Below are 11,785 nucleotides of genomic sequence, written 5' to 3'. Positions count from 1 at the left end.
ATCCTTTCAGTCTCTGCTCGAGCTACCGCAGCCTCATCCGCAGCCCTTTGTGCTGCATTCTCAGCCCACACTGCTTGTTCGAGAAGTTCTTCGTGATTGGCTTGGGAGTCACCGGAGCCAGTCACAGGTATTGCAGCGTTTCGAACAACAGCAAGTACATGCTCAAGTTGAGCCATCCTCTGAGATTGATCAGCCATGAATTGACGCACCTCGCCAATGAAAGCTCGTTCGGCCTGTTGATCAAAGTCAGAAGAAGAAGGAGAAGAAGATTGAGTGGTACCTCTAGTCGGAGGGGACTTGGGTGCTTCCAGATTTCCACCCATGACTTGCATTCGTGATTCCACCTCTCGACTGACTTCCTGAGGTTCAGCAGGGACACTGGGATCAGAGCTCGAAGGTAGCTCCATATCAGGTGCTTCCCGGTTTCCACCTGAGGGATGGATCACTTCTTGCTCTTCACCTCTCGAACCTGGAGCCTCAGCTTCAGCTGCTGGTAAGATAGGAATGGCCAAGGTGGGAGTCTCTGCATCAGATGCTTCCCGGTTTCCATCTGATTGAGGTTCCCCCTCAACACTACCTCTCGAACCAGTGCTGGGAACGTGATCATCTACTGGAGGAGTTGATTCATCGGCAGGTGCTTCCCGGTTTCCACCTTCTTGAACCTCAACTCTCGAACCAGCAGGGTTCTCCTCATTCTGCTCTTGTTGCTCACTTGTTTGCACTTCAGTATGCTCTGGTGAATCTGGAATATCTATTATCTCAGGAGCAACTGGTGCACTCCACCTTTCCCTATTAACCATATCGATGGGAAAGCCTGGGAGTTGAAGCAACAAAATTTCACCCTCTCGAACTGTCTGAGCTTCATCTGTTGCATTCGAGGGTGTGGACTCAGGTGGTGGCAGTAGTAATACAGAGTTAGGTGCCACCTCTTATGCCTCAGAGGTCTCGGATTCACCTCTCGAAGCTACCTGGTCTTCTAGAGCAGATTCACTCACTTGGGACAAGGGGATTGCTGCAGTTGGAGTAGGAGTGTCAGCATCATCTCGAGCAACCCCAGAGGTCTCTCCTGGACCTCTCGTGTGTTCTATACTTTGTCCCAAGGATAGTGCTGTGGCAAGCCTGATATCCTCTCGAAATTGAGCATCTAGTTCAGGATCTTCTTCAGGCGCGGCTTCATCTTCTTGTGCATCAACAGCTATGCCCTTTCCTTTGTCAGATCGACCAAGATTACTCCTGATTACTTGCATCTCATGGGCACGGTTTTGAAGCTCGTCGGCTGGGATTTCAGTGAGATCTAACCAGTTTAGTGCAAAACGGTCCTCAGCCTCCATCTCTGCTGCTCTTGAGATCAATTGATCAAAGNTAGTGAATATTCCATATTCCACTTTCTTGAGCTCATGCTTCACTTGCTTCTTTTGGATAAAGTTACTCTTTTTATGTTCCCATCATTCCTTGTTTGGGGAATCTGACCACTTCAGGATTGGTGCATTTCTTGACCGTTTGTGGTGGAGGTCTGACGTGTCATCCACTTCCGTCCATTTTGAAACCTCCCGCTCAGCACCTCTTCAATATTTTATCTCCATGATATTCTTCTTCTCCAAACTTAGAGTATTTTATCTGCACATGTTGACTGACATTCAGCCTCTTGGAGAAGTGCCGGTTTATCGAGACCATAAAGGATGTCTCGACCACTTGATGTTTCAATCCCATGTATCGAGAGGTCTATCTCTCGAATATTCTTTACGTCTCGAACTCGATAGGTATATCGAGAGGTCCTTACCTCTCGAACTTGGCTTGTGTCTCGAGACTTAGTTGATGTCTCGTAGACCCTTATTCCTCCAGAGTTGTCTCGTGCCTGCTTCTGATCTATCTGTTTGCTTACAACACGAAAACTTCTAAGTTGTTCAAACAAGTTTACCTCAAGCTTAAATATTTCCCGAGTTGAGCTCAAATTACCCGGTTGTATTTTCGCTCTTAGTTTACTTATCGAACTTACATTGTTTTGCCTATGTATCGAGACTTGGGGATTCTTACTTAACAGTTGGTATCATCAAAACCTATTACATGATGTTCCTAACACACTTAACACCCAACCTAACGGAGGACCGGAGGTAGTTATTTTGAAAAAGATGGAGGACGACACATGGTCGTTTTAAAGACGAGGGACCACCGCTGGTATAACGTTAATAGTCGGAGGACTAATGGAGGTATTAACTCATTTAATTTATTAAAAATGTAGAGTTTAAAAAATTCTGTAAGTAAAATGAGTTACCTACTTACCTTTTTCTAATCTCTACCACATCTAGATTTTCTTCCATTGTGATGGGTTGATTTGGCAACTTCATCCAATCTTGTACACAAACAAGTGCTTTCACAATCTTAGGAGTTAAAGAACTCCTAAATACATCTAACACTCTTCCGCTAGTGCTAAAAGCTGATTCAGAGGCTACAGTGGAAATAAGAACATCAGGAACATCCCTAGCCAATTGGGTGAGGATAGGAAACCTACTACTATTGACCTTCCACCAATTTAAAATGTCAATGTTAGGGTTGTCATCCTCCACAATTTCCTCACTGATGTATATTTCCAACTCTATTTTCTTGCATCCCAACCCTGCAACACACCACTCTCTGCTCTTTGCTTTTTTAATTAAGATTTCAATCTAGACTATGGTCTTCCAATGGTGACAAATTCAGAGTGTGTTGTGGCAGTGACAGAAGGTTCATGCATATCAACAGCAGAAACAGAAAAACTGCGCACATAGTCATCATACACAATTTTCAAATCAGTCATAACATTGTCAAAACAAGATTTCCCTTTACATCACCATACAGTTGTGCGAACTGGTAAAGACATGTCTTCAATTTTATCCCTTGGATCCAATATATTTGCATAAAAGATTATGAAATTCATCTTATCAGGATCACCCCAATATTTCTCAAACTTTGATTTCAACTTGACATATGAAGAATTAGCTTCCACCATATTAGATAGTATGCAATCAGTTGAGTACAAAACACAATAACACAATCATAAAAACATCTAGAAATTAGTAAAATCATAAAAACTAAAATCATAAACACCTAAAGACTAAAATGATGCAATCCTTTACTTAACCAAAACATGGTATTTTGATGATTAGGTGAAACTTACCTGGTTTAGCCGACATCGGTTGAATGCTCCAGTTGGGATACATTTTGTTCAGAAGCCATTAATCCTCTGTACTACTTAACCTTTCGCGCCAAGTGTATTTTGATGATTGTGAGTGATCGAAGATGGAAAAGAGACAATGATAGTAACCAGAAACAGATGATATCACTACGCCTACGGTATTTACCTTCTTTTTGCCTGCGATTGATCGCAAATACTTCGAAAACACACAACGAGCATGCAACAATGGAGACTGAGTGGGAGAAGACAGCGTAGTGGAGAAGATTGCTTTGGTCTTTAAATTAAAAAAAAAACACTTTTTTACCCCTCAGTGATCGATCAAAACCTTCCAAACTACCACCTCTCCAAATTCAAGATTAATGGCTAAGATTGGACCCCATGTTTCACATAATACAAATTATATATATATTTATATATATATATATATATATATATATATATATATATATATATATATATATATATATATATATATATATATATAGTTCGAATTCAATTTGACTTGTTACTCAAACTACTTGAGTTTAAGTTCGATTCAATATTACGTAAACCAAATGAATTCGAATATTTGTCAAACTATACCCGAGTAGCTCATGAGTAATTTGCCTCGCTAACACTCCTTATATTCAACTTGTAATGTGCAATTACTTGATTTTTTTTATTTAATTACTAAATAGTTTTTTTTTCTCAAAACTCATAATAGGGGTCAACTAATTTATAAGTAGCTAATTAATATGATTTTTTTGTCACATTATGATTTAAACACTAAGACCTTGTTTGGTTGGATGGAAATAATTTTCGAGTAAGTTAATTTCTTAAAATTTGAGAAAAATGTTATTTTCTCTTGTTTGGTTCATGGAATTCATTATCCAAAGGAAGTAGAATTCCTCAAATTTGTGAAAAAAAAAAAAAAAATTCTTTGCCAAACATTGGTATTTTGTTTTCCATGGAAAAAAGTTTTCTTTGATTGCCAAGTACCATTTAGTGCGATGGCGTCACAGTTACCATTCCAAATAGGTGGTCATAAGTTTGAACTTTGGTGGTAGGGGCTTAGATTCGTAGGCTGAAAATGTTTGAGAAAGTATAGAACAATATTACCTTATAAAAAATTATGAGTATTTCAAAAAAATTCTTAATTACCTTTATTATTATTGTTATTGTGTACAAATATATTGGTCTTTATACTCATTATTCATTATAATTCTAAACCTAACTAAACAATAAAATCAATATTCTTAGTAATTTCATTTTCATCAATCAAACAACGGAATCAATATTTTTGGTAATTTAATTTTCACCAAATTTCAATTCCATTTCTCAAATATTTTCTGCGAACCAAAATGGGCAGTAAGAGTAAATTCAAGAGGAAAAATAATATTTTATATAAATAATGTCACATCAAATGTAAGAGCATCACCATCAGTGATTTGTTCAAGGTTTTTTTGTCAACTTGAAAGAAAGAACGGTGAGTGGGGGGAGCGGGGGGGGGGGGAGGGGGGGCGCTGGGGAGAACATTTTGATTTTGCAATAAATTAGTTTTTTGTAGGTATCGCAATAATTTAAAAATATTTACGTTAGTGCGCATTGCATACTTGCATGCACCAATTGTGAGTGAGCGCTTATAGATCAGTTTTTAAAAATTTTTAAAAACGTTTTTTGTCATATGGTTTTTCCTCCCCACCCCACCCCACCCCATTTTTTCATTTTCTCTCTTTATTCTCTTTCCTATTTGGATTTGAAAAAACCATAAAAGAAATAAATTATTGAAGATGTTCTAAATACTCTTGAGTGATTTTGGTAGGAAAAAAAAATACTCTGTAGAAATGTATATGTATTGATAATAAAATAAAGAAAAAAACAAAATGCCAAAAAGTTTTTGGGGGCAAATGGGCAACGAGAATGACTTGGAAAATTAAAGGCAGAACACTGTAGTTTTCTTTAGCCTAGGTTTGACGATTAGCACGCCAAAGCTGAGGTTTCTTTGTGGGGTTAACAATGACACATCTCGTGAACTTCGAACTTAACGAATCCATCTATCACGCCATCTTGTCCTTCGCAATCCACATTCCCACATCGGAACTCTCACTTTAATTAAATCTTTTTTGTTTTTAAAATGATAATGTCCTGATTCTGTGCATTCACGCTAATGCAATATGCACATCCTATCTTGACTTGCTTAACTGTTCCAAATTCACTGAACAGAGTTTTTATTGGGTGATGACTGATGAGGAAACTCACATAATAAATTTCATTTAAAGGTTTGTGACTCAAATATGAAATTTCAAGAACAAGAATTATGCAACACTCACTCAGTATGACTAAAGAATTTTAAAACTCCCGAGACTTAGTATAATGATAGAATGTGGGATGATGGAATGTGTGGATTGCATTCTTGATGCGCATATGAAGATTAAAGTCTGATAGGTAGGACTCATAATATAACTATAGAAGATGGACCATGTGAATTTAAAATTAGTCTGACATAATTGGAATCACATAAGTATTAAAAAAAATAAAAATTTACATACAATTGATGATTGATGTCCCTAGACAGTTTTTACAATTTCACTATGTTGGAATGATCAAAATTAATATTAAATTTTACTTTCCTGTTTAACGAGGTTGTTTGTGGAAAACCTGTCGATATACCAGGCCTTTTACATTTTGTACAGGCCCATGCCCATTGTTCCTACGGTCCTACCCAATCTTGGGTTCCAAGGGTGGAGATCAAAAAGAAAAAATAATAATAATAACAATAATAATTTAGTCTTGGTTCTGATTTTTATTTTTATCAAGTTGAAAATGCTAATCCAATTAAATTTAGCCCTGATATGCTCTCCCTTGATGGGTTTGAATCATTACGATGCAATGATCCAAAATTTTCATGGTTGGGAGTTTCAATCAAGGGAGTGGCGAGTTTGGAGTGTTTGAAACAATAGTTAGAAAATAGCAGGTTTCATTATATTATAAGTGTAATTACAAATACCGCAATAAAATTGTGGTCGGGAGTTTCAATCAAGGGAGTGGCAAGTTTGGAGTGTTTGAAACAATAGTTAGAAAATGAGCATTTTCATTATATCATAAGAGTAACTACAAACACCGTAATAAAATTGTGGAAAATTTATTGTAGTATATGGTTGTACATATTTAGAATGTTTAAAAGACATTTGAAGCGATAAAACGCTCCCACCATCCAAAATGGATCAAATTATACCATGTGATAGATCCATCTTGCATTATGAACCTGGTTCAAAATAACTCGTGTCTATGCCTGACATATTTTGTACCTGCAGTTAACTATATACACATAGTATGTTAACTACAAACATAGTATTCTAACAACATATTATAAGTGCGCAAGTACCATGTTATATAGCAAGCAAATTTTTATATTGACCATGGTCCACAAAATGCTATGTGGACCATAAAAAAGTACTTCCTCCGTCCCATTTTATGTGTCTGGTTTGGTTAACGAGGCTTGACTGAAGTTATTTTTAATTTAATTTTTATATATTAAGTTTAGTATTAATATACAAAATTTATATATTTAGAAACTACACTAAAAATACTATTAACCACAAAAAATCAAATTTAAAAAAATAATAAAAAATAATAAAGAAAATAAACAAAGAAGAAAGAGTTGGTTTGACTAATAAATAGTAAGTAAGACAGATAAAATGGGACGAAGTACATTTTAATATACTAAAAATACATTATTTGTATATGTACATTATATAAAATAATATACTTTCTGTACTTAAATAATATATTTTCTCTGAATATAAGGTGCATTTTTAATATATTAAAAGTACATTATTTGTATACTGAATGTACATTATTTCTATAATACACTTTAAATACTTAAATAATGTATTTTTTTTTATTTATAATCCACACAATTGTGTGGACCATAGTCCATGCAATAACTTGTATATGTAGTTAACATGTTAAGTGCGGTAATTTATATCGATACACAGAATCATATAACCGAGGACCCATAAACACTTAACATAATACACAAAATTCATGTTTATTATATCGTGTTTGTGTGTGTATGTGTATTAGTTAACATAAATTATGTGTATTATGAACATAAATTCTTTACCTTATGAAGTAGAATTTTGTGTATTGGATCAAAATCCACAGTGCACTGTAGATCCTGGTCCATTATATAACGATTGGTTAAGTGCCTTTAATTTATTTACAAATATATTGAGCTGTTAACTGCAAATACATGATATGTCAATTGTCAAGGAACTGTTAACTGCAAATACAAGATATTTCAAGGTCCGTCGCAAGATGAATCCTGATCCATGGTATAACAATTGTTGAAACGGCGCCTAAGTCAATCTCACAATAACCTAGATGATCTCGGCAGATAATATTGGTGCCAATAGTTGATGACAATTGACAAAAGACACCCACCCTGCCTAATATAATACTAGACCCACCCATCCACCCATCCACTCACCTACCGCAAACAAGTTTTGGCACCACTCCACAGCTAAACTATAAGAAACCGGGAGGCGGATTTATCCAAATAGCTCAGAGGTCAATTCCTTCTGCGCCGGACATATCATGTGCTCCAGCGCCACACCACAATTACAAACAACAAAAGATTCATAGTATCTTCCGACATAAAAACAAACCCACACATCCAATCTCAACAAATGCATATGACCAATCACTCTCAAAGCATGGACACAAACACTGCATTAATCACCAGACTTAAGACTTACATTTCCTCCCTTTTCCTATTCCAAGTCAATACAATGTACTAGACGGAGCATCCGTGTTGAGAACCTAGCTGAAAGTGTCAGTCCATAAACAATATACGATAAAGACATGTTAATTACCGAGCCACAACATCTATACAGTTCGTTAACCTTACAACTACTGCTAAGTTCCAACAAAGAAATGCTAACTCAATGGGTATTTAGGACTACTGCTCTGGATAAGAAAGCCGGATACTCCCACATATCATTGTGTAAATGGTTTACCTTAAGGAGTGGTGATTTCAAAAGCCAATTCATAAGTGTCCATGTCAGTTGAGAAATCTTAAAATTTTGCACACTGGTGAAAATTTAAATGAGTTGCAAGCTAATTTACAGAAACAGAAAAGCTGCAGTGTTTTTCCAAGCAGCCTTTTCTGTTTTTAATTTGAGGAAATGATAAATTAACCTACCAAGGAAACGGGAAGAACATCAAGATAGTCATCCTACTTTTTTCCTTCAACTATATTCAAACCTGTTTAGTCTGGATATTAAAATGTCACTAAACCCTCATTGTAGAGGGAGAAGTGGAAGCAGAACGAATCAAAGACATGGATGGGGAATTACGGCTTCTCTGTCTTCTATTACTTGTTGCAGACCTCGTAGGACGAGGAGGCATGATATTGGTATTGGAAGAATTTACAAACCTACTTGAGTGGCTTCTTAACTTTTTCTTGTCAGACAATCTATCTTCAGCCTTAACATGCCGAACTTTTGTCTCATTCAAGCCAGCTGGGAGGACACAATTGCAAAGAAAACCTTCAAAGTGGAAAAGCAAAATAATTAAATAACCCATCATAAACTCCATACAACAGTTCAAAATAATAATCTTTCAAAGGATTATGACAAAAGGTACTAATTCCTTCACATATTAACTTACAGCAAGGCCACCGAGGTTAAAACATATATTATATTATTCCCACCCAAACAAGATCCATGCTTTCAGATAGCCTTTCCCAATTTTCAAAATGTATTAATTTATAATGAGCATGGTAAAGCGGGACCACCAAATAGGATATTACTTATGACTGCATGGACCATTATATCATAGAGAAAGCATCCTAAGCAATGTTTATAGAAAGGAAACGGTCATCATTACACTCAGATTTCAAAACCAAGAAAACTACTCATGAAGATTTCAATGTGCATATAAAAACCAATTTCTTTTTAGCATTTCGGTAGGAGCAGCAAAGGCATTTTTTATAGGAACTCAATGAAGCTTATTCTTTACTCTATTCCCCAACCCCCTTCCCAATAAAAAATTAAAAAAATTAAAAATACAGCACAAAAGTAAATGAAAAAGCAGCTGAAGCAAGCAAAGCAAAGGAAGAGGAACTCTAAAGCAAAAGGCAGTTTCTTACCCATTTCCTATTTAGAAATTCAGACTATGATAAAATAAAGAAATAATAGAAAACTACAATCCTGGAGAATTAATCAACATAATAAAATAAACTATGCTAGTACTAGAAATATCAGTCCTTTTAAAAACTTTTCTTCCCCTGTAAAAAAATTTGGCTAATCCCCAGGCCCCAGGCTTTGGACAAACACAATATAATGGCCATTAATTACAGATAGCACAAAGCAAAATGAGAATAACGGAGTGTTGGGTATCTATGACAAGAAACAAAATATGCATGTACTTGAATCACTCAACCAAAAAGAAGTTTTTAGTTTTTTTATTTGGCCCTTGCTCAAAGGATAGGGGTGGGGTGGATATATGAAACAAGGACAAAAGTTTATTACCAAGACGAGCAAGCCGATTCACCCATCTGGGAATTGGTTTCCCTGTCAATCGGGAGCATACATCATTGCAAAAATGGTTGCAGTTTTTTGTGATGAGATTGTAGGAGTTGCCACTATACTCCTCTGCAAGTTTCTCCATAAATGCACGGACCTCTTTCGGACCCAAGTCAGTTCTCCCAATGAGTATTGACTTTCTGAATGTGAATCCTGGGCACTGCTTTGGTTCTACTTCAAATATGCCAGTTGTGGAATGCTCATGTGCACCAAAACCATATTCAACCCCATGAACTATCCAAATAAGAAGAGATTTGTGTCACAAATTTTTGAGATCTTGACGGCAAAAAATTAATAACTGGATTTGCAAATTGTTGAACTTTTAAATCTTTCCTTATAATTAAGTCACCATTAAAAACAAAGCCATTTTGACTTACCCAACACACGAACAAATATTAGCAATATATTACTGCATCAAAAACAGGAACTTGTGGTACAACCCTAGTCTAGCAATATATTCAATATTGTTCGCTCAGATCATTTTAACTTTAAATTAGACATTTCCATCAACAACATCAAGTAATTAGAACTTCCATGGAGACAGATTTTTAGACCTCATTCATATAAACTAGTTCTCCCTACTACATTGCACAGAATGGCAAACGCCAGTGCAATCCCCAAATTTGACATTCCTTCCTATTCTTGAACGCAAGATAAATGAGACTATGCTTATAAAATTACTCATGTAGCAATGCTTTTTTTTTCTTTTAAATGGGAAAAGTTAAAGAACCCAGAAAAAAAATTAAAAGCTAAACAAATCACCATATGATCTGCAGAAAAATACTAATAAGGATGCAAATCAACCAATTCCGAAAATCCTGGCTCTTGCAACTAATTTACCAAAGAGAAATCTAAACTTTCGCAAATTTCTAAGGCCAAAAGGCGGCCTCAAATGGTTTTTTACCCACACAAAATAGTGACAGAAGAAGCAGAAAAAAAAAATAGAAGTAAAATTGTTACTACAAACAAAATAGAGTAAAACAAACAAACAAACCTTGGACGCCGGAGTGGTAAACCCCTAGGCCGAACCAGTAAGCGTAGCCATTGATTGGGGTGAGATCATATACGTTCAGGTACACCGGCACCGCCCCCGTCTTCCTTTTCCGGCTCAATACTATCGTTTTGCACCACATCCTCCCTCTCCCTCTCTCTAAAACCAAACAGTGAATCGATAAATCTCGCTTTTCAAACAAAGCAGAACGACTTTACAGCACCAAATCCGCAAACCCGCTTAGGGATTCGCAAATCGCAGCTCTATAAATTCCGCGAGTCTTCTTGGAAGCGTGAAGTCTGTATCCCTTGTACACTTTCCCAGTGCTTGTCGTGAATTGCAAAATACGTATATATATACTGCGGTATACGAGTGCGTATACTTGAAATCTACACTTCGGCGACACGCGCGCATGAATTACAGTGAATTAATTATGCGATTATTGATGATTACGGTGGAGGAATTAGCAGGGAAGAGAGTGATAAAGGCGTTGGAGAGCGCAAAAATGAGTGGAATCTGAATGTGTATGCATTTTTAATTAGTGCAAATTACATGCCGTTATATATACGTCAACATTATCCAAATTCCTTCGGGTTTCCCGGCGACCCGATAATCCGACGACGTCGCTTCGCTTTATATGCACGCCGCGACCAAACTTTACTTAATGGTTTACTTCACGTGAACTCTGCACTTTGTGATTTCTAACGCTTACTACCTGAATTCGTTGTTGTTTCTAGTGCAAATTTACTTTTACTCATGGTATTATCATATTTAGCTTTTAAAACAAATTTAAAAAAATTATTGCATTATATTATTGACTTTTATTCCGAATTTATTTATTACATTTGTTCATTTTTAAAATGTTATTGATGAATACCCCGACCAGGGTACTTGATCCGAGAAGACCGGTTTCTAAAGTCCGCTGATTGCAGCATCGTTGGAGATATAGCCTAAGTCCCGTAAGCTCGCGCGGCTCAACTTTTGCAGGCAGTCAAGAAGAAGCGTCCGACCGAGTGGGCTCTAACAGGCGGTTACTATGCAAAATTAGGAAAC

At 36.4% G+C, this 11,785-nt stretch overlaps 1 protein-coding gene across 1 annotated transcript; it reads right to left on the bottom strand.

Annotated features, from left to right (window-relative positions):
- Positions 1–8,127: 8,127 nt before the first annotated feature.
- Positions 8,128–11,253, bottom strand: LOC116005463 (deSI-like protein At4g17486). The gene is made up of 3 exons (XM_031245666.1): positions 10,736–11,253; positions 9,688–9,975; positions 8,128–8,703 (listed from the first exon to the last, which is right to left on the bottom strand). Exons 1-3 carry the CDS (start codon positions 10,872–10,874, stop codon positions 8,447–8,449), a joined length of 684 nt encoding a protein of 227 aa, XP_031101526.1. The 5' UTR covers positions 10,875–11,253; the 3' UTR covers positions 8,128–8,446.
- Positions 11,254–11,785: the final 532 nt, after the last annotated feature.

Source organism: Ipomoea triloba, chromosome 15 (genome assembly GCF_003576645.1).
Source record: "Ipomoea triloba cultivar NCNSP0323 chromosome 15, ASM357664v1".
Classification (NCBI taxonomy): domain Eukaryota; kingdom Viridiplantae; phylum Streptophyta; class Magnoliopsida; order Solanales; family Convolvulaceae; genus Ipomoea; species Ipomoea triloba.
The sequence above is the reverse complement of the archived record's forward strand: the minus strand, read 5'-3'. Positions and strand labels throughout refer to the sequence as shown.

What these genes read in the sequence shown, in the direction of transcription:
- LOC116005463 (XM_031245666.1), bottom strand. Translation starts at nt 10,874, where the DNA reads ATGTGGTGCAAAACGATAGTATTGAGCCGGAAAAGGAAGACGGGGGCG. An exon ending in TTACCACTCCGGCGTCCAAG is followed by an intron (nt 9,976 to 10,735) that starts GTTTGTTTGTTT and finishes TTATTTGGATAG; the next exon opens with TTCATGGGGTTGAATATGGT. An exon ending in GAATCGGCTTGCTCGTCTTG is followed by an intron (nt 8,704 to 9,687) that starts GTAATAAACTTT and finishes TCCACTTTGAAG; the next exon opens with GTTTTCTTTGCAATTGTGTC.